Source organism: Pyrus communis, chromosome 1 (genome assembly GCF_041283825.1).
Source record: "Pyrus communis isolate YQ-2024b chromosome 1, ASM4128382v1, whole genome shotgun sequence".
Taxonomy (NCBI): Eukaryota; Viridiplantae; Streptophyta; class Magnoliopsida; order Rosales; family Rosaceae; genus Pyrus; species Pyrus communis.
The window spans coordinates 12,352,408-12,375,174 of NC_142565.1; the positions used below are offsets into that span (position 1 = coordinate 12,352,408).

General features: G+C 37.1%; 3 protein-coding genes across 5 annotated transcripts; 2 read left to right on the forward strand and 1 right to left on the reverse strand.

Moving 5' to 3' along the window:
* Nucleotides 1-19: 19 nt before the first annotated feature.
* Nucleotides 20-5,535, reverse strand: LOC137720733 (propionyl-CoA carboxylase). Of its 3 annotated transcripts, XM_068459848.2 has the most exons (15): nt 5,427-5,535; nt 5,226-5,273; nt 4,774-4,836; nt 4,448-4,649; nt 4,241-4,315; nt 4,033-4,134; nt 3,813-3,853; nt 3,400-3,513; nt 2,488-2,602; nt 2,177-2,367; nt 1,977-2,093; nt 1,774-1,854; nt 1,385-1,620; nt 1,196-1,235; nt 20-877 (listed from the first exon to the last, which is right to left on the reverse strand). In XM_068459848.2, exons 3-15 carry the CDS (start codon nt 4,825-4,827, stop codon nt 260-262), a joined length of 1,986 nt encoding a protein of 661 aa, XP_068315949.2. In that variant the 5' UTR covers nt 4,828-4,836; nt 5,226-5,273; nt 5,427-5,535; the 3' UTR covers nt 20-259. The 3 variants fall into 3 exon arrangements, with proteins under 3 accessions (XP_068315949.2, XP_088554122.1, XP_088554117.1); XM_088697996.1 differs by lacking the exon at nt 4,448-4,649 and having other exon boundaries at nt 5,427-5,470; XM_088697991.1 differs by lacking the exon at nt 5,427-5,535 and having other exon boundaries at nt 4,492-4,649.
* Nucleotides 5,536-7,354: 1,819 nt separating this feature from the next.
* Nucleotides 7,355-13,415, forward strand: LOC137720265 (acetyl-coenzyme A carboxylase carboxyl transferase subunit alpha, chloroplastic). Its single transcript, XM_088698011.1, has 12 exons — nt 7,355-7,687; nt 7,799-7,866; nt 8,462-8,907; nt 9,042-9,116; nt 9,387-9,494; nt 9,598-9,758; nt 9,841-9,955; nt 10,685-10,839; nt 11,012-11,063; nt 11,143-11,211; nt 11,679-11,756; nt 12,266-13,415. The coding sequence occupies exons 3-12, from the start codon at nt 8,527-8,529 to the stop codon at nt 13,283-13,285; spliced, it is 2,214 nt and encodes a 737-aa protein (XP_088554137.1). The 5' UTR covers nt 7,355-7,687; nt 7,799-7,866; nt 8,462-8,526; the 3' UTR covers nt 13,286-13,415.
* A 1,078-nt stretch (nt 13,416-14,493) lies between these two features.
* On the forward strand, nt 14,494-21,020 carry LOC137720148 (DEAD-box ATP-dependent RNA helicase 8). The gene is made up of 10 exons (XM_068459157.2): nt 14,494-15,289; nt 16,848-16,908; nt 17,109-17,343; nt 17,599-17,837; nt 18,240-18,491; nt 18,586-18,766; nt 19,274-19,362; nt 19,479-19,552; nt 19,633-19,746; nt 20,640-21,020. Exons 1-9 carry the CDS (start codon nt 14,985-14,987, stop codon nt 19,709-19,711), a joined length of 1,515 nt encoding a protein of 504 aa, XP_068315258.2. The 5' UTR covers nt 14,494-14,984; the 3' UTR covers nt 19,712-19,746; nt 20,640-21,020.
* The last annotated feature ends 1,747 nt before the right edge of the window (nt 21,021-22,767 follow it).

The window sequence follows — 22,767 nt, forward strand, 5'->3', positions numbered from 1 at the left end:
ATAAAAAGTCTCAGTGCAATTTGGTAATAAGACCATTATACATCGTATTTTATTTTGTCAATTTTTTGATGCGGAACTTTTTCCATTCTTCAGCAGCACATATGTTGCTGGAAGTTGGAATACATGACTCTTTTTCTCTTTTATCTGAATGAAAACATAACTTACAAATCATCAAAACCAAGAATTCTGAGAATCAAAATGTTTCACATTCAACTCTAGAATACAAGAATTAAATCATAACTCACCCCATTAGAGGAAATCATGCTATAAGAGTATTGGAACGACCCAACCATGGAGGCAACACAACTTGCTGGCACAGTATGAGATCTGAGGTGGTCTTTCCGTGTCGGTCAATCCTTCTAGAGCAGTTTACACCACCGTCAAGAGTGTCCCGAACCACAACATTTAGTGATCGGATTCCCCTAACTTCATAAATTTCCACCTTTACATTTTCATGGATCCATTTGTCTCTTTCGTTGATAGCATCCATGTCTGGGAACGAAGATGAGTTTAGAAGGGCTGAGACCACTTTCTTTACCCACTGGGGTGTTACGATCGACTTTAATCTCACTATATCTGGAGGAAAATGAGGGATGATGGAAAAATTCAAGTCATTTCCTTTGTCTCCAGCCCGGACATGTGCTACATCATAGAGTGGAATCTTCCGACCAGATGGAGCAGGAGATTTTGCACTTCCAGAAAATCGGTTATCCAAATTTGTAGAAGAATTGACTTCATTAGAATGTGTCATTGGCAATGCAGACTCATACAGAGGACAGATATTTGTGCCACCTTCAACTCGGATTCCTAAATTACTTGAATCTATCGCTTTGGTGTGCTTTACTGCAGTCCGCCATAGTACGTGTTCCCGCTTGACCTGAAAGATCAGACAAATTTTTTTTTTTTTCCTTCAGAATTTCTTCACTTCCACCACATATTGTTATGAGTGTAACAAAAATCTATCACCAATTTGATTGAAAACCTGACCTTATCAGTCAAAACTATTACAAGTTTGGTTAACTTCAAGGGGTGCAATAAGAAAAAATGATCAACAAGAAAAAAAGGGGAAGGGGTTTAAAAACTAATAATGACAATACGCTACTTATGGTCAAAGTTTCAAGTTCATCGAATAGGTTGTTGAGAGAGAATCAAAAGGGTTAATAATTGCGGAGGTGAGGAGAGAGCAAGGGAATACCAAATATTTTTCAAGGATTATCTCTTTCTTGTGTCCGGTGCTGCATTGATTAAATACAGTATAGTCATGTAACAGATAATTTAAAAGGCTGCCAAGCCACAAAAACGAGAAAGGCGAAGTTCAACTTTCTTAAGCAACAAAATGCTAATTTGGGAGGAAAAATTATGCAAAGCCTGATGCGAAATTTACCTGATACCACCACCGCCAGCTGGTCCATTTGTATACAAAGCAGTAAACTCTCTAATAAATTGGACTGCATGTTCCCTCAGCTTGAATAACCCATCCATGCGTAACCTGATGTCGCTAACCATCCGAGATGAAGCATTGTCACTAAGACTGGTTGCCTTCAAGCTATCAAGCCCAATTATATATGAAATTACATGGCTGCTAACACCAGGAATTACTTCTTCAATCCATGATCTAACCTAGTTGATATGGAAACAGGAAATAGCTAAACTGGTTGGAGGTTTCAAGTAAAGCAGAATCAATATGAAGGATGCCATTCGAAAAAGTCAAAACTAACTAAATTTTCACATATTCGCAGAGTCACACAATTCAAAGGTTTTGAGTTTATCTACCAGAAACTCTGCAGCCTTGGCACGTTTAACGCATTCATATCCGCCATACGATATTTCTCCCCATCCTTTCCAACCGAAGTCCTGAAAACTAGAAAGTTGAGTATTCACCAATAACAGTATTAAAGTGCTTATATGCAGAGAAAACTGACCTTTCAGTTTTTATGCATTTGTTCAAACTTAATCATAAACCACCAGAATCTTACTTTTGGAACCAACCGCAGGAGTTTATCAGGCACTGATACTGCAGATGGTTTTGCTCCAGCACAGATAACCTTACAACTTGATAAAGGGTAAAATGAAACATCCCGAATATCAATTATCTGCACTATAGAACATTATTTTTAGTTTCTTATTTTTCCCCTGTGCTCCATAACAAATGCTTGAATACACTCGTACAACTTACCACGTCAGGAGTAACATAAGCACCTGGATCCCCAACCTCATACAGAAGTTGTTGAGCACAAGTACTTATATTTAAAATTCCACCACTACCCTCTGCCTTCGCCACACATACTTTTCCATCAGAGCTAATTTCAGCATAAGGAAGTGATAAATCCAGGAGCTGAGATAAAGACATATCTCGAGATTTGTCTCCTACAGAAAGAGAAAATGCTTACATAAAGAAATCACACGAACAAAAAAAAATAAGTTGCAATTCTATCTTAGTAACTACATACTGTGCTACGGTGGAGTTTAACAAAAATAAAAAATCACCTGGATGCATGAAGTAGCCTCCTGTTAGTTGACAGCCACACTCTAGAAGATGGCCTGCCAGAGACCCCTGTGCTAGCTGCTCCAGATTGTCCCAGTTCCAACCGAGTTCGAAGATCTAATCAATACCCCAGTAATATAATTCAGCATTCCTTCTCAAAGGAAATAAGTACAGAAATAGTAACCAAGCAAGAGGACTAAATATTTTATAGAATCATTAGTATTAAAATATAATTTCAGATAAAGATAGAATTACTCCAAGCAATTAGGCCAACAGTACAAATAATCAGTGTTTCTTTGAGCATATACTTCATTAGCTCACATAATTTTACCACAAAAAGAAAAATTTGATTTTGTTCGATCACTGCAGTCCATTTTGATAAAACTATAAGGTACTCATCTTTTCCTAAAAAAACTTCAACAATATTTCATCTTTTATAACATATGATCATAAAGGACCGATAGACGATATGAACTTTATATCAGTCAACAGATAATATGACCTTTTGTAGTTCATTACTGCAGGACCAAATATAAACTATACGTCTTATGGTTGAAAAGATTTAAGTAACCATCGCAATAAGTATCAAAGGCTTCATTTACTTGAATTAATGACCAAGACTACTTTTCCTCTGAGAAAACTGATTAAGGATTTAGCATACAGAATTTGAGCAATAAAGCAAGCTTGAGAAAAGGTATAGATGTACACATTTTACTAAACAAGGTACATTTTTTTTTTTCTTTCATTTTTTTTCAGAATAAACTCCAGCACTAAGTGTCATGTGGTGGTAACTGGTAAGTGCACTCATTCCGCCCGCTCAATGCTTGGCTTTGAGTTGCACACCCCTCACACAAGGCTATGATATTTTTCCTAGAAACAATAAAAGATATATCCTAAGCGGTCAAATTTCTTACCATAGGTGCTAAAAATAAGGCAGCATCTGCAACCCGTGAAGTAATTATTACATTTGGTTGATACTTTTCCAAACATTCGACAATTGGAGCTGCTCCCAGATACGTGCTAATACCCTTCAGGAATTAGAACAAAATATGAGGTCTACTGTTTACAAGTACAATATAAAAGGAAAAGAGAACTGGAATCAATCTCTATTAGTCAAACCCACTCTTCATATGATTCACAAGAAACATAATATTAACACTAGTTTGCACGCTTCACATGATTTCTGGAGTAAAATGCTCATGGAAAGAAAGGATTCCCACAATTGTGATACTAACATGTGATGGCATCAGAAGACAAAAAACAAAAAACATTGCCTATACACAAATCATGAACGAACGAAAGTTATGCAAGAGTATAAGGTTCTTACATCTTCGATGATATATGACTTCTCATGAGAGGATCCTGAACCTACATAGACAATTGAAACATGTGTATTGTAAGAAATGGATTGTCTTTATATAAAACGGGAAAAAGTGTAATTCAATCCTGTAATAAGCCTCTGTTGAAATAAGGACTGTGTCATACTTGGTCTGTAGGAAACCGCATATCGTTATATATTTGATTTAGAACAGTTCACTACTAATTACCTGTGTTTGTAATAGAAACCTCATGAGCCACAGCAACAGAAATGTTCAGCCCCAAGCTGCCGGCGATCTCTATAACCTTCTCTTGTGCGCCATGTGGATCCACTTGCCACAAAAATAAAGGAAAATATTCAGACAAATAAAAAGCTCCACTTAGCAGAAATTTGTAGTCAAGAGAAAAAGTTAGAATTTTGCAGACTGCATTTCTCACTTGCACCCATATTGGTGATTATGCAGGTTTCGCTCTCAACAGCCAAAGGTAGAAGCAACCGCATCCAATCAGAAACTGCAGAGTCATTGAAATGTACCAGAGGATGACCAACAGAAGCAAGTGGCAAATGTTAACCAAAATAATTAACATAAACCTAATTAATAAATGAAGAAGATCATAAGGCATCTATGAATAACAGATACATACTCCTAGAGTCATAACCATCGCCACCCGACACCATAACTTGATACCTCTCGGCAAGAGTACGTTCTGCTAGACATTCAAGCACGATATAGTTCAGCTCTTTGACCCTCTGTAGCAATTTAAGAGCTGCCAAAGGCCTGTCACCTCCAAACCCAGCCCCACAGCCAATGTAAACCTTGTCTCTTCTTTTCTCAGGATTATCTCTCTACAATTCAAACTCAACATAATCAACTCTCCTAGTCTTAATTTAATTAGCCAGAAAGATTTTGAATATGAGAATATTTAAGGCAAACAAAATTGAAAAAAAAAATGAAAGAAACAAAACTAACCAGCTTGATCGCACAATTATGAATCTCATCTCCTCCCCGAACTTCCATTGTCATCTGCAAGTGCTGCAATAGAATCATCGAAAACAGTTAGTATTGATGATATGGTGTAATTGCATATTCTAGTGATTTTCAATTTAGCGTGCTGTATTACCAAAGAATCAAATAAAGCAAAAATTCCTAAAGTCTGACACCCCAACAATCAAATAAGGATGATAAAGACAATAACTTTGACACACTAATCTGAAAATTACCGGACAAAAACACCATCAAACCAGTCATGCTCCAAATTCACTCATTAAAACTTTTCAAAAACATTTCACCAGAATCACCAAAAAGTAAAACCCAGATAAATCAAGTTATCAAATTTAATCACAACTCCAAGAATATGAGACATATTAAACAAAACCCAGTAGTTATATCTTCCAAGTGATCAAATTATGCAACAGGGTTACCTTCAGTTTCAGGTTTTCAGCTCAAGAAATGAACTCGGTTCAGTGTGCCTAAATTGACAAGACAAAAATTGATTCAGAAACAATAAACTCAGATAAGTAAAGCTCATAAAAAGAACAGAATTTAATCCAATCAGTTAACTATTTGATGCAATAAAACTTGAAGTCAAATTTTGTTATTGCAAAAGAGAAAGATGCTCTCACCTGCAAAGCTTGAAGAAGGGAGGTGCAGCAAAACTTATGCAAATGAAATGATTCGGTCTGCGTGTAAAGTGGAAGTATTTATATTTGATATTTGGCCTTGCTTGCGCTCTAGTTTTTGCACATTCTAGTTTTGTTATATTCCTAGGGTCCCACACTCCATTGGGTCCCACAGTCCATTGCAAAATTCCAAATTGATACGCTTAATCCCAATCTTATATACTTTGTTTCTAGCTGTAGCTTTTTGAACATATCTTTGATCTGTGACAATGTGTCAAGGACCCTCTTGCGCTGGCATAGCTAGAAATTTTGGGTGTTTCTGTTTGATAGTATTAGTTGCAGAGGTAACTAGGAGCTGGTCAGTGGTAAAAGACAGATTGCAAAGTTTTATTCAAATTAAAAATTAAAGGTTTTAGATTCGAAATCTGTTACTGGTGTGAAAGTTAAATTCGTGGTCAATGGAGGTTGAAATATCTCAGTGAGTCTTCCCGACCCTGATTGTTCCTCTGTTTTTTGAAGTATTAGTTGTAGGGTACGAAAACCCAAGTGAAATGGTTTGTTCGAAAACCGAATCGAACGGTATGGGAAGGGAAAAGAAAAGAGAAACCGAACCATTTCATTGAAATGTTTTCGGTTTTTCGGGTTGGAATCGAAAAAGGGCCATCAGCCCAGTTTTGTTGGGCTTCTGATTTGAAGTTATTCTTCAGCCCAATTTTGTTGGGCTTCTCAATGTTTTCAGTTTTATTTGGCCAATTCACATGCAAAATTCTGCAACTTAGTTTGCGCAATTTTTATAGACTCTGCCACTTTGTTTAAAAAAATTGGCACAAGCGTTCATTATCATTTGGAATATAGGATACTAATTACGATACTAGCAGATTGTCAAATTACATGCAATCAAAATCCAAAAAAAAATTGATTTATTTAGAAAAAAAAATATTGATAAGAAAGAGATAGGATGCTCACGTGAGTTCCACGAAAAGCTTTTCAGATATTTAAATACTTGCTACTTGTAGGCAGCCCTCGAACCTATAAATAGCTCTTTTTGAATATGCACTTTACACACATTCACACTAAAAGTGACCTATATATCTTTGGCTAGAGATGGCTAATATAATCTATATGACTTGAATTATTTTTTGGTTAAACCTATACTGTCAAATTGAGAATATCTCTTTCGACAAAGTGAAAATGTGAGCCCTACCATATCAAATGGCTAATCACCTCTTCCCACACTATCGATGTTGATGGTATCCAAAAAAACAATTTTACTGTATCCAAATTTTCTGAATGTTGTGATGCCTCATCCATCGAATGGCAACGACCAGTCTTAGGAATGGGCATCAATCTGACTGAATTCATAATGTAGAGTTCGAATTGTAGTGGCCGATTTGGTTTGGTTTTTACTAAAGAAAGCACTCATTGGGTGGAAAAAGAATACCTTAACTTCCAGGCCTTCCAACACTTGCATCTATCTAAGAATGTTAGCATAAAACGCTGTCTATTATTATTCTTTATACCACTTAATACTATGGTCTAGTATTATTATTTTTCACTTGTAAGTGAGAGGTCTTAGATTCAATTTTCGCCAAAAACGAGTTTGAACCACATTATTGCTAATCCATTGTGAGGCTAAGTCCACCTCATTCCTTTAGTGTAGATAATATCATTTGTTAAAAAAAATAAAATTCATAACACGCGTATGGTATCACTATAATGTCCTGTGCAAATTATGTATTCACATAATGTATTATTTGAAAAAAATTAAAATTTTACTATAAAACTAATTGAATATATAAGAAATAACGTAATTATTTATAAACATATACAAGATCTCTAATTACGTGGAATTCATTGTCAACTTTACCGACTCCATTGCCTCAATGACGGTATATTATATACATAGTTTTTCTTTTAGTAGGCCCCGATGTAGGTGGAAGTGTTATCCTCATTAGACGATGGGCGTATCTTCTACACGCAGCATTGCATATCCTATCCAATCAACCCTCAAAGTTCAAAGCACGTGCATCACACCTCCCAATCACCTTTTTCCACCTCCGTCCAGACCTGCTCTGCCACTCTCCCACTTTACCGGGATTTAGCAGCCAACCTGTAACTGGCAACGGAAAAAAAAAACAGTAAAAAATTTGCCGACATTCTCTTCTTCAATTTTTCTTTTTCTGAAAACGTCTTGCTACAGAAGTTTATCTGAATTGTTGGCGCTAAAAAGTCAAGACCTTTGCAGTTTTTGCTTAAGTTCTAAGGTACCTATATGCTTATTTCTTGTTTGGTTTCTGAGAAAATTGAGTAAAAGCAGAAAGGAAGAAAATTTGATGGTTTTTAATGTGCCCTTTTGATTATTTTTTGTGTTTTAGGTGAAAATGTTTGAGCTTTTGAAGCAGGACTTAATACGCATGGGAATTAAGTGGTTTTGGATGCAGTGGTAAGCTCATGAACTTGAATTCTGAATGTGTATTATGTATATATTGATGGAGTAGTGAGGTTGTTAATTAATTATTTTATGTCCTAACTAGGGAATTGTTTAAATTGGGCACTTCTCATAGCCCTTTATCTAGACAAATTGAGTGATGGATGCTGATTGTTTATTGCTTTTCCAACTTGGCCTTATCTGGTTGTTGGTTCCTTTTACTTTTTCTTCTTTAAGTTTACCTGACTTTTCCAATTGAAGCCCTCATTGTAACTCTTTCATTAGGGATGATCTGGCTCTGGTGAGAATTCAGGTCCCCTTTTGCTTGGATTTCCACAGGCGAAGGGCATTCTTGATTATGAAACAAAGTTGCAATACATTTGAAGTTAATCTAAAGATTTCATTGTTATCTTCAAATTTTGTGTGCTTAGTTTGTGATTGTTGGTCGTTTGCTTTTCTTTCGCTAGTAACATGAACAAGTGTTTCCGTTTGCCCTCTTTGGTATTCATGTGTCGGAAACAGGCAATGAATCAAAGCTTTTCTGATTCACTAGTTTGTTCTGTCGGTCTGTACTAATTTCAAAGAAACTTGCATTTTTGTGTAAATGCAGAGTGCATCATGTGAAAATTTGGCAGGTGATGTATTGATTTAGAAGGTAGTGAGTTGTTTAATGAGATGACTACCCTATCACTAATTGCTGGAAATTGTGGAAGAAGAAGCGGAGGAGAAGATCGTGGATTAGAATTGTTCCATCCGTTTTCAGGAAAGGATCTTTTTGCTAGTGAATTGCTTAGAAGTTCTTTTACAAGGGCAAATGGAATCAGGTCCAAGGATTTGGAAGTTCATAGGATTAGAAACCGGAGCAAGTTTCGTGTTAGCGCGAAAATTAAAAAGGGGAAGAACTATGATTATCCATGGCCTCATGATATCGATCCAAACATCAGCAGTGGCCACTTGAGTTACCTGTCTCATTTCAAGCCTCTGACTGAGAAACCAAAGCAAGTTACCCTACCATTCGAGAAGCCACTTGTTGATCTCGAGAAAAAGATTACTGAGGTTTGTTGCTGTCATCATTTTATTGTTACCTAGAGCATATTCTGCATAATATTGAACCGGTAAAAAGAACAACCATCTTAAACTTTGAGCCCTTTTTTCAAATTTTTGGCGTTTATTCAATCCTCCTTGTGCAGATACGTGGAATGGCTGATGAAACTGGTCTGGACTTCAGCGATCAAATTGCTGCACTGGAGAACAAGTATCAACAGGTAGAGAATTCAAGTCCGGCAATCCCTACTATTTGTCAAAGTTACTTCTCGGAGTGAAATCGCATGAGCTGTATGAGAAATTCACATTTGACTTCATCCTTAAGTTGTTCGAAATAATTTCAAACTTGGCATAAGTGTTTGATCATATATCTGGCTCTGCTGAGAAGATTTTGACTCATTGAACTATATCAGAATTCACAATAAATTCATTCATTTTATCGGTAATATCTTAATGATGCGGCTTCCAATCCTTCTTTACTTCAAGTTCAGGCCCTGAAGGACTTATACAAACATTTGACACCGATCCAACGGCTATCTATCGCTCGACATCCCAACAGACCGACAGTTCTTGATCATATTTTGAACATTACAGAGAAGGTAGTTGGTGATATACATCAGATTAGAACTTCTGTTCATATGACTGCATAACAATTAGTAATCGGAGCTCTTACTTTTTTCTCTCAAAACGAAAATGTTATAGTGGGTGGAACTACATGGAGATCGTGCTGGCTATGATGATCCGGCTATTGTGACAGGTCTTGGGAGCATGGATGGCAAATCCTACATGTTTATAGGTCATCAGAAAGGTCGAAACACCAAGGAGAACATTGCTCGCAACTTTGCAATGCCAACTCCTCACGGGTATGTTTCAAGTATATTTTCATTAGGTTACTAGTTAGAACATACTTTGAACCATGTTTGGTTGAGCATACTTTGCAAGCAGCTATCGGAAGGCTCTCAGAATGATGAAATATGCTGATCATCACGGATTTCCTATTGTTACGTTTGTTGACACTCCCGGGGCCTTTGCTGATCTCAAATCTGAGGAACTTGGTCAAGTGAGTATGCAACTTTTCTACTTAATTTGCAAATTCTCATCAAAAGTTCATCTTTTTGTTGGATAGTGGCCAAATTAGGCTAGGAAACAAAACAATATTGATGAGGGAACATCATGATGAGGATTATGTTTCCTTGTTTTGTGGCTTTTTTGTTCCTTATTTTGTGGCTTAATTTGCTCCTTGTTTTGTGGCTTTTTCAAAGCCATAATTATTTGGCTTTCGGGTGGAAGAAAGGAGGAGAAGAAAAGGGGTTGTTTTTTATTTAAATGCCTTGCCAAAGGAGAAGGAACGGATGAAGAGGAAAAGCATCCAAAGAGATGGTGAGAGCATTTGGCTTTACCATGGGCACGGGTGAGAGAAATAAAGAGAGCTAGAGTGAAAGATCTCTTGTGAAAGAACTCTTGGGGTAGAGTGAGGCTCTTGGGAAAAATTCTGTGAGTGGGTGTACAAGGGATATGGGATTGGGTTATGTCGATTTAACTCATGTGTAACTTGTATTGTTTTTCTCATAGTGAAGAGCAATATCTCTCCGAGGACGTAGGCAGGTTTTTGCCGAACCTCGTAAATTTCTCGGTGTCTTTATTTCTCGTATTTTAAACTATTCAACTGTGGATTTGTATGTTGGTGAAGATAATCAGCCAAGGCACAACACTTTTTTCGGAAGGACCATTTATTTACTTTGTCAACATGTTACCACAGAATAAACATCTTCACTTTTTCTTTATGCAGGGTGAGGCAATAGCACAGAATTTGAGGACTATGTTTGGCCTGAAAGTACCCATTATAACGGTTGTAACTGGAGAAGGCGGTTCAGGTGGCGCTCTAGCCATTGCCTGTTCCAATAAACTGTTTATGCTGGAGAACTCTGCTTTCTATGTTGCAAGGTGATACTACCTTCCTTCACTTGGTCCACTTCTCCAACATTGTTACTTCAGAAGTATAATTTTACGAAACATTAGAATAGAGGGGTGCTTTAAGTTTTGATCATCGTCCCTTTCCAGACCTGATGCCATGGTTTCTGTAACATATTTCTTGTGCCTTTGTTTCTCGGAGCAGCCCTGAAGCATGTGCTGCAATATTGTGGAAATCTTCCCAAGCAGCTCCTAAGGTATTAGAAGTCTTGACGTATGAGCGTATTCGGGATTAGGCCTTTTCTTAAATCATAACGTAGTTCTGAAAATGTTTAGGCAGCAGAAAAACTAAGGATAACGGCTCAAGAGCATTACAGACTGAAAATCGCCGATGGGATCATTCCTGTAAGTGTTTTTCCTTCATGAATCATACATCGTCTTATTAATATGACAATGTGAGGTGAGAAAACAAATGCTGCCACTAATTCTCAGCAGTTGGAATTTTTATGATATGATAAGCCGTGTTCTCCTCCCCTTCCTTGATCTTCAATCTTCTTCTTTCTTCTTTCAAGCTCTTACGATTTCTTCATCTTTTTTGAATTACAAGATCACAATTTCTACTTTCTTTGTAGTGGTATAGAGCTTTGAAGTATTGCCATGAAAATATGAGTTTCATGCGAGCACTATTAATTTCTTCCTAAGTTTTAGTTTGAACTTTGATTATACATATTTTTCTTTTTTCCAAGTGAAAACTTTATGGGAAATTAATGCACTTTTTGTTTACTTTGTTTAAATTGACGACAAACTAATAAGCCACAACTAGTTTATGGTGTTCTATTTGGTTGTTATCGATGCTGTGGCTGCTGTTACAGGAGCCTCTTGGTGGCGCGCATGCTGATCCTGCATGGACTTCCCAACAAATTAAGACAACAATCACACAGGCAATAAAGGTAAGTTAAATTTTCATATCTTCTCACAGAGATAGGGTAAAAAACAAAAGAAGACATCTTCCCTCTAAATAGTTCTTGTTTTAGTTTGGCCATTTTTCACTTTCATTTCTGTTTAATTTATCGGAATCCCCCAGACTTTTTTCGTAAAAAGTCCGCTCATGTCAGCTCATGTTGGTATTTCTTTCAATGCTTCAAAGAATTACGCCTTGATTTTCTTAGAAGAAGAGCAAACTTATCAAGGTGTTGAGCATTTCTTCGATAATGTTAAACACGACTCCCATCTGCATAATTATTTTGGTAAATATGGTTCTTTCATAAGTAAGATATATCGAGTCCGGATAGGTTCTGTATAAATAAAAGATAGTGTGCACATCACCATGTCCTTGTATCATGTGTTGCACTTGCACACTCCATGCCTCAGTCAAACACAGTAAAAACTGCTCTGTGTGTCCTCAAATCACGGATGTTTCCGTTCATTTATCTCTTACCTCTATATTAAATGTACCTAGGAGCTGGAAAAAATGAATACAGAAGAGTTGCTTCAGCATCGGAGGCTTAAATTCCGGTCAATAGGAGGTTATCAAGAAGGCATTCCAGTGGAACCGAAGAGGAAACGCAACATGAAGCCCTCCGAAGTTAACATGCCAAAGGCTGCTGACTTAGAGTCAGAAATTGAGAATTTAAAAAAGAAGATCCTGGAAGCAAAGGGACCATCCGATCCTGTTACGATCCAAACAATTGAAAAACTGAAGCAAGACGTAGACAAGGAGATGACGAATGCATTCATTTCGATGGGTTTGCAAGAGAAACTCGAGGCAGTGAAGTTGGAATTATCTAAAGCCTCAGAACACACACCAAGTCAGCCCCTTAACCGTAATTTGAAGGAGAAAGTTGACAAAATCATGCAGGAGTTTAACCATAACTTGTCGCAGCCAGGGGCATACCTTGGCTTAAAGCAGAAGCTTGAAAAGCTAAACATTGTTGGCAGGCTTATTGAGGTAGAGGAGAGAAAACAGAAGCTGAAAGCCGAGATTAATCAGAGAATCCCAGTCGAGCTAAAAGAGAAGATGGAACTTTTGAAGAATGCTCGAGAAAAGGCATCGAAAGGGGAAGCAACGGATAAGGACTTGATGGAAGAAGTAGAGGGGGTTGAGAAAGAGCTTATGGAGGTCCTAAAGTCAGCTAACTTGGAGGTTGTCGGCGTGACAAAGAAAAATGTGGTGACTGCTCCTCCAGAGCTGAAGGAGAAGATTGTAAAGGCAAACGCCGAGATTTATGAGGAGATTGAAAGAGTTGTGAATGAAGCCGCTATTAGTGGAAGAATAGAGGAGTTGAGGGCTGATATAGCAAAAGGCTCATCAAGTTCAGAAGAAAGAAAAAAAGCAGAAGCGAAGATAAAGGAGGAGATTCTTGCTGCTTTGAATGTAGAAGCACTAAAAGCAAAGGTGGAGAGGTTGACAGTGGAAGTAGGCCTTCCTAATGAAATTGATGCAGAAGGTAAGATTAGTGCTGAAAATGGCAAATTTTAGTGTGTCCCAATTTACTATTAAAAAAAAAAAAGAAAAGAAGTTGTTAGTCCATCTATATAATTGCTACAGTTGGAATTCTCGAATATGCGTTGTTCCTAAATAGCGAATGAATTATGGGGTGTTGTGACCATCTGTATGAGTGATGCAACAACTCAAATTGGATGTTGTGAGTCCATTAATACGAGTGCGACAACTAGGAGCTCCCTAAGGTGGAACGTAACCCCGTAAATAACAACTCATTATTGAATCTTTTAAGTTCAGTGCTACACGTTCTACAACTAAAAACTTCCTAAAGTACTTGTTCCAGATAATAAATGACACATCGAGTTATACAGCAAGAATTAAGTGGTAAAATGTCTAAAAACTCCCTAAAGTACGTTGTCCTCAAATAATAAAGGGGTGTGCTATCCACACGTCCCATTTTACTTTTCACATACTTCTTGATAATTTATGTCCGTTGATCTTCTTCAATTCATCCGATCCGACGGCCAAAAATTAAAAATGTTTGTGAGAAGTAAAATGAGGTGTGTGGATATCACATTTCATAATAAATGACACATGGAGTTATACAGCTAGAATATCTCTTAGGTGGTAAAATGTAATTGAATCCTTCATTGGGTTTATTTTCTTGCTTAACTCTTAATCTTAATGGTGTATTAGAAATCTTAAATTGTGAGCTAAATATTAATAAGCATTAACACTTTTGGATGTTTTATTTTTCAAAAGTTCAAACATGCCCTCCATTTCTCTTAATTGCTTAAATAACTTATTTATGAAAATGAATCATTTAACTTTTTATCAATTCTAAACTTTTATTCTCATTTTTCTCTTTCACTTAATTCCTCCACTACGCATCACATATTTCCTTACCCGACACATAACTTCTAACTTATACACATGTGTAACACGCGTCATTTATCTCGTATTTTTAAGAAATAAAAGAGGATAGAAACAAACAAAGGAAAATTAATGAAAAAGGTTTGAAAATTTTGAATTTTAGCGATAAGTACAATATAAAAGGTAAAATGAATAATACCAAGTTTGATCATTTAGTATAAAATTATAGTTTTTCTTTAAAATAAATAGTACCGGCCTAGAAACAAACAAAAACAAGCAATTACCTGGAATTCATTTCAAAAAAACTTAAACAATCGATGGAGACTCTGAGACTCTGATGTAATATAAGAAAACCGTGGGGGCCATTCAGCAAATAGAAGCATATATGACGCCCTAGACCTTTTACCCAAAAAGCAGTTCGTCATCCCTCTCTCTCTCTCTCTCTCTCTCTCTCTCTCTTTCTCTCTCTCTCTCGCTTCATTGGAGTTTTCACAAGTCTTCCATGGATTCCCAATCCAACAATTACCTCTGATTTCTCTCAATTTCTCTGGAGATAAACAAACGAACCCTTCAAATTTTCACTCAGAGGCACTCATTTCGCTCAAGATCCGTACAGAAACGCTCCCGATTTTCTCACAATTTACCAAAACCTTAGCTTTGATTTCATTCATTCTCTTTGTTTTGTAGCAATTTTCCCCCAATTTCGTTATCAAGCGGAGAAAACCTTTTAAATTCGAGCTTGGTTTCGCCGATTTGCGGTTACGATCTATCGACCCAGAGAAACCCTAGTCCTTCCTTTCATTTTTTTTTTTTATTTTAGATTTTCAGAAATTTTTAGGGTTTTAGGGTTTGAATCGTTGTGATGAACGGTAATAGAGGGAGGTACCCGCCGGGGATCGGAGCTGGGAGGGGCGGCGGCATGAATGCGAACCCTGCATTCCAGTCCCGTCCGCCGCATCAGCAGCAGTATGTACAGAGGAACCTTTTGCCGAACCATCATCAGCAGCAGCAATACTTTCAGCAGCAGCAACACCAACAGCATCAACAGCAGCAGCTACAACAGCAACAGCAGTGGCTCAGGAGAGGCCAGTTGGGTGGGAGTACGAGTGCTGATTCAGCCGTTGATGAGGTGGAAAAAACCGTGCAGTCGGAAGCTGTCGACCCGAGGTGTGTTCTTTCTTTCGTATAATGTATGTTTCTTATTATGGTTGGCTTTTATTTGTGGTTAGGAAAATTGGGTTCGTTAGGAATCTAGTTGTGTTATTGCGCCATTTGGTGAAATGGGTTTTGTTATGGATTTGGATTGGAATCGTAATGTAGAGGAATATGGTTATTCTGCAGAAGATTGTTATTTTAGAAGTTCTGTGTTGAATAAGGTGTTTAGCAGTTTGATATGCTACTTGTGTATCATAAGACATTGAGGAATATGCAAAAAATTATCTGATTTTGGAATATAGGTAAGTTGCTTTCTCATCTGGTGTTAATGGAGTGTCTTTAATTGATAAGCTTTTGACCTCTCATGGATGTACGACTCGTGGAGTAACTTATCTAATTCCTGTTCTGGTTCCATTTGGCTGTCAGATATTTCTCGTGCTTGAGTTTCCAATTTCAAAAAAATTCCTTGAAAGAAAATCTGTTTCGTGCTTGTCTTTGGGTGTCTAAATTGTAGAAAGGTCAGAATATTTTTTCAGTGTGCCTTCAATTTATGAGGGCCACAAATCTCCCTCGGGTTAGTCCTAAGATAAGCGCCTCAGAAAGTATCGGTCACTTGTTCAATTGTACACGGTTGTGTCTTCTGCTATGGGGCCACCTATCATTGCTTTTCTGGATTTTTCTGATTGGTGTTGACGCGTGCACTTGGGGATTAGTTTCCAAAATCTGCTGGGGTTAGTCCAATTGTAGGATGGGCAGAGATAAGAGCCTCATGAAACATTTGCCGCATGTTCAATTCTCCATGGATTTGTACAGTCCTGTAGGGCCACCTTCCATTGTTTGTCCTTGCTGGGGATTGGAGCGTCTACACGTGCCCATGGGGATTAATCGGATTGAAGACCCATATACTTCTGAGTTAACAGAAAAAGAAATTAGCAAGGGCCACAGGCACTGGTCTAGTTCGTTTCTGGATCCATCCATTAACATGGATCGATAAAAATTGTGATTATACTAATTAGTATTAAATATTAAACTATCTATTGGTTGCTGGTGTTCTATATAGGCTAAAGATGGAAAAATATGATTAAGGTACGGGGGAATTTCTTATTGGGTTAAAACCGCTAAAATTAGTACATCTAAGTCATTTCTTTTGAAAATTTAGCTCTTCAGACCTGTGTCTTGGACAAAGATTCTTGATGATTCTTTAGTCAATCTGGTTGATAGTGCAGTTTAAATTTTCTGTATCTACGGTTTGGTTGTTCAGTATAAGTGAAGACTCAAGTCATATGCTTAGGAATTCTTGACATTGGAGTTGCTTCCATGTACCACCTGAGTTCATAAATCATAATGCCAGTTTTAAATATCAAATTAGAATGTTTGGTTGTTGGTTTATAACTTTATAATTTTATATTTTACCTATTGGAAAAGCTTTCTTGTAACATATTTTGTCAACACTTATATGTTAATATTTTATCTTTTTATTGTTTTTCCTTATTGTGCAACATATAATCGTTATAAATCATACTCTACATGGTGTCTGATTTTGGATTTCTCTTTGACTTACCCTCTTTAGTTCGCAAGATTGGAAGGCGAGGTTAAAGATTCCACCAGCTGATACACGTTTCAGAACAGAGGTTAGTTATTTATCATTTGGTATGCATTTCTTGATCATGTGTACTGTATTATTAATATGATGCTTCTCTCTAGATTTGAAGAGCGCACCATTCAATTCAAGAATGAAATATCAAGTTGTTTAAGTTCACATCTATAAAATCAAGTTATTTAAAATAATAGTTTGTGATTTCTTAATCTAGTTGCTAATGATTTGCTCCAGGATGTAACGGCAACTAAAGGAAATGAGTTTGAGGATTATTTTCTGAAACGTGAGCTGCTGATGGGAATATATGAGAAGGGATTTGAAAGACCATCTCCTATTCAGGAAGAAAGTATTCCAATTGCTTTAACTGGTAGTGATATTCTTGCTAGGGCTAAAAATGGGACAGGAAAGACAGCTGCATTTTGCATCCCTGCATTGGAAAAAATTGATCAAGATAACAATGTGATACAAGGTTTGTTCTCTACCATCTAATTTCATCTTCCTGCACATCATTTATTTCATTAGGCTCAATCAAAAGATACACTTTTGTTTTAAATGCTGCTTGATAGACTGTAGAATTTTTTTTTTGCTAATTAAGTGTTTAACAGAGTTCTGGTATAAAAATGCTACTAATCTGCTAGGCAGCGGGATTATGATTTTGTTATAGAAACTGCTTGTATGATATAGACAGCCTTTTTGTGTTGATACTTGTTTTATTCTTCCGTAGTTGTTATTCTTGTTCCAACTCGTGAGTTGGCTCTTCAAACATCACAAGTCTGTAAGGAGCTAGGGAAGCATTTGCAAATTCAAGTTATGGTTACAACTGGAGGCACCAGCTTAAAGGATGATATCATGCGTTTATATCAACCAGTTCACTTGCTTGTTGGAACTCCTGGAAGAATTTTAGATCTTGCAAAGAAAGGTGTTTGCATCTTGAAAGATTGTTCTATGCTTGTTATGGATGAGGTAAATACTTATCCAGCTCTCCACTAATTTTACATAATGAAGTTGTTGGTTACATTTTATCACCCTTGTTCTCTTTTGGGTGTTATTAGTTTTGGGCTTCCACTTTTAAGAACTTTTTTATAGTAGATACTCTATTTAGTAAAATTGAATGTTGAACTATTAGTCATCTCATGATCTGTCTTACGAGTGTGTTAAGTTTTTAGGTTAAGCTTGTATCTTTAAGCTCGTGACATTATTTGTTTTATCTAATCTGTGATTTGACTTATTAGGAGTGTCTTTTAAGTGTAGAGGAGGGATACCAAGATCAGATTCCCCCTTCAGTGGAAAGGGGTGAAAATTGTTGGTTGGTTTTAGCATCATGTACTGAAACAATCTGATGATGTATATGTCAATGTCTGACAGGCTGATAAACTTATGTCCCCGGAATTTCAACCTTCAGTAGAGCAGTTGATCCGCTTCTTACCTTCACATCGACAGATTTTGATGTTTTCAGCTACATTTCCTGTTACTGTCAAGGACTTTAAGGATAGATATCTGAAAAAACCGTATGTTATCAATCTTATGGATGAGCTTACTCTAAAGGGTATTACACAATTTTACGCCTTTGTCGAGGAGAGACAGAAAGTCCACTGCCTAAACACCCTTTTCTCTAAGGTTTGATATGAACTGTTATTATTTATTTATTTGTTGTCATGTACTTTAACTTCACTTCACACGGATGGATGTGATGATGGATCTGTTTTTTCAGCTTCAAATAAACCAGTCAATCATATTCTGTAACTCCGTGAATCGGGTCGAATTGTTGGCCAAGAAAATTACAGAACTTGGCTATTCTTGTTTCTATATCCATGCAAAGATGCTGCAAGACCATCGTAACAGAGTATTTCATGACTTCCGTAATGGTGCATGCAGAAATCTTGTTTGTACCGGTATGTCTTTTTTATTGTGCTCTCTCTCTCTCTCTCTCTCTCTCTCTCTCTCAGCACCACCCCTCTACATGTCGTATTTTCAAGCTTTTTATTTTTACTTTTGAAATTAACATATACTTGCACAGGAAAGATCCGTTTAGAAATTTAGGTGGCCTTACAAAAAATATGTATTTATTAGCATGTGGCTGGTCTTTGTTTGGTTGCATGTGGAAAAGTACAAATTTTTCTTTTTCCAAGTTTGGTGAGAATACTTTTTATCAAAGAAATAGTGCATGTGATGAACTGTTTTATCACTCATTATATGTGGTTGGCTTGATCTTTCTATATCATGCTTTGTTCTTCTGTGTTTCTGAGTTATTCATTTTGTTTTAAGTTGCATTTCATATGGTTGAAATTTTGACGTTTGTAATGAAAGCTATAGATGCTTGTGATTTGGTCTAATCTTTTTCCTTCCCCCCCCCCCCTCCCTCTCTCTCTCTCTCTCTCTCTCTGGGGTCATAATTGCAGATCTCTTTACAAGAGGAATAGATATTCAAGCAGTTAATGTTGTCATTAACTTTGATTTTCCGAAGAACTCAGAGACATATCTTCACAGGGTGCGTAAGAAACAGTGTTTGCAGATGAAGATAGAGTAGAAACTGATGCAGTATTTACATGATGTATTTCTTACTGTCTTTGTTTGGTGTGGTGTATGCACGGATCTCACATGCAGGTTGGTCGCTCTGGAAGGTTTGGACACCTTGGTTTAGCTGTGAATTTGATCACCTATGAGGACCGTTTCAACTTGTATGTATTTTTCTATTCCAAATTTGCTGCAATATAATGGGTTTTGATGTTGTGATGACTTAATTCTTTCTTTCTTGCAGGTATAGAATTGAGCAAGAACTTGGCACTGAGATAAAGCAAATTCCTCCCCATATCGATCAGGCAATTTATTGCCGGTGATTGTGGTGGAGAACCTTGATGTGACAGCAATGATGGTAACATCTGGGTCCTTGATGCTTAAGAGCTAGATTACTAACATTGAGTTTAAGCTTGCCTGTCTTGTACTATCTCTAATTCTGTTATCGTCGTGTTTACATTTTTAAATTCTCCTATGGTGTATGCAATATATTGTTGTATGTTGTGTAATAAATAAGAGTGCGTGTGGTGGGCAGTGGTGGATTGGAACTAGTTTATGTTGATAATCTTGTGTATTAACTTTTCAAAACAGCATGTTGTCCATAAGTTTACTCTTTTGGGGTTTCATTCTCCCCCATCAAATTATTATCCACACCCGGGCTTAATGAAAATTTTAATGGTCTTTATATCCCCATGTAAAATGACTTATTTAGGAAAAAAACGAAAAACTTGCCCTAAGTTCTTTCCATGATGTTCTGGGAATATGGTGGGTTGTATCATGTTATTTTGAGTATCGGTGTGTAGAATAATATATGAATGAGTAGAATCACCGTCAAACTTTTTCCATTTTCAGACTATATGCGGTCCACCCTTAGAATCACTGGCAGGGAAGTTAGGACTTTATCATTTTCCGTTGGGTTAATACATTCCACCAGAATGCATTTCTGACTTACATATTAATTAGCCCACCAGTCAAAGTGTGGTATCAACTGTGTGCTGCTGTTTATGATTATTTTTCGTATTCTTGAATTTGAACAATGCAGTAGGGAAACCTTCCTGGAACTTGATCATTTCATGCTCTACCAAATCTGCCATATGTACTTGTGTAAAGTTCAAGGATATGATATATGAATTTGTAGAGATCTTAGCTGCTAAGCAATTTGCCATTGACTGCCCAAAGTTTTGTTGGCTTTTAATGGTTTGGATAGATTATTTTATGCAATCAATAATGTGTTTTTCTCTGTCGTCGTAGGGATGATGGGAAGCTTTCCATTCAAGAAGCTATAGCTGTGGTGGGAGGAATACTTTGTGATGCATTGTCCCTTGAAATGCTTTTGTGTTCGTAGACCTGAAACTTTAATTGGACCTCGAGAGTTATTAGGATTGGCCTATAGGTGCCAGATAGATACTGGGTAAAGCTCAGAACTACCTTTGTTTTTATTAAGAGACTGGTTTGTAATACTTGCTGTGGTTCGGGTTTGGCCACCGTTGAACTTCCTAAGGATAGCTTATGCAAGCAGGGGAAATAAAATCTCTGCTTCCTTTTGTGTTATTTTCTTTTTGCTAGTTTCCTGTTTACCTTGACCAGCATGTTCCATGCTTTGAAATAGTTAATGTATCTGACTTTGTTAAATTTCGAGCCCCCACTGTTTGCTATCTCTGTCCTGAATGTTAACTTCTTGAATGTCCGGTTTGGAGTTGTTATTGTTTTGGCAGCCAACTGGTGGTTGTCTGACGAGGTAGGCAACTGGTGTTTATGCGACAAGGTCAAGGTCTTGTTTCCCAGTCACTAGACTGCGTGCCTAGAACCGGAACTGATCATGATTTGGTTGAAGTATTTTTGCCCACTGTTTGAAGTGGTGGTAATGCACACCAACTTATTGATTGCCGTTAAAAGTTTAAATTTTGAGATTTGTGCAATAGATGGATCACATCATATTCATTTAACGGTAATTAATAGGGTGGTGTGTGAAAATGCACTCTGATTTGGTGGTTTTTAGAGCATTGACGAAGGCTAGTGCTGTGAATATTTAGGGTTAGTTGACATTTGAGAACATCATGAATTTATTAGTTTCGATTGTCTTCTTACGTTACTTGGACATCTCGCACATTTTCCTTCGACTCTGTCTTCTCTCATCTGTCCTCTTTATTTCCCCTCGGTTACTGACTAAAGTGACAACCAAAAACTGGAAATTAAATGGTTATCAAACGGCCTTTTAAGTCCTTGAAGTTGGTTTAAGCGGTGGGACTGGACCAATAAATGGACTAGGATTAAGGGATTGTTTAGAGAGCAGTTCCTTTTCATTGTAATGAAAATAAAAATAGGGACATTTTAATTGAAGATGGAGTTCGAAGGAATCTCAACATTTTGTAATTAAAGCGACGACATGAGTAGCGACATTAATAATCAACGAGGAGTTATTTGCTGCAGACCAAACAAAATTAAGATTTCTTTGCAATGAAAGTGTTGATGTAAAACCCAAAGTCAAAATAGAAAACGAAAGTCAGCGGACTTTCAACCCACTATTCAACCGTCCAAAACTTCTGTTACTTTCCCGCCAAGAAACTCTCTCTCCCTCTCTCTCTGTTCACCATGTTTGGGCTCAGCCTAGATCCAGGCGCTGTTCTTCTCAAGGATGCTGTGGGAACCTTCGTTCTGATGGCCTGCCTCAACTCCCAACCCAAGATCTGTTATCTTAGCTCTGCGATTGCATCCTCGCATCTTCTTCGACTTTAACCGCAACCACGGCCTCTGGATTTCCCTCAACCTCCATAATCTTTTCTGCATTCTCAGTTGTGCCCCGGTGGTGATTTCCTCGGTATCTATGGCGATGGCAGCAGTAATCAGATCCCCACTGTGTTCATCTATGACAGTATCTTTCTTTAATCTCTACCATTTTGATTGGTTTTAATCTCTTTTTCAAGATTTCAAGAACTGGTTTTAAGTTTTTTTTTGGTTTCGAGAGAATTGGGTCTTCAATTTTGGTTGGTTTCAAGGATTTTTGTGGATTTGCCTGCAATCCTGTTTTCTTGTTTTAAATTTGTTATATTTTTCTGCATTTTTGCATTATGACATCCACTATCTGATTCTTTACTCTTTTCTATTTTTATTGTTTATGATTTAAAAATGCTAGGAATTACACATTTTATGGGAACAGAAATGAACTTGATAGGAATCCGCTGTGGTCAGATGAATGTACCTGAGTTTCGATATGAATATCAAGTGATCGTTGGCATAGCTTGGGACAGGTTTATTCATCTTCTGGTGCATCTGCAGGATTTTGGGTTGCCAGGTACTTTGTCATTGTTTAATTGCTTGCTCAAAGTGGATCCTAATTAAGTGTTATTTCTCAATTGCTTGCTGAAACGTACTATTTGAA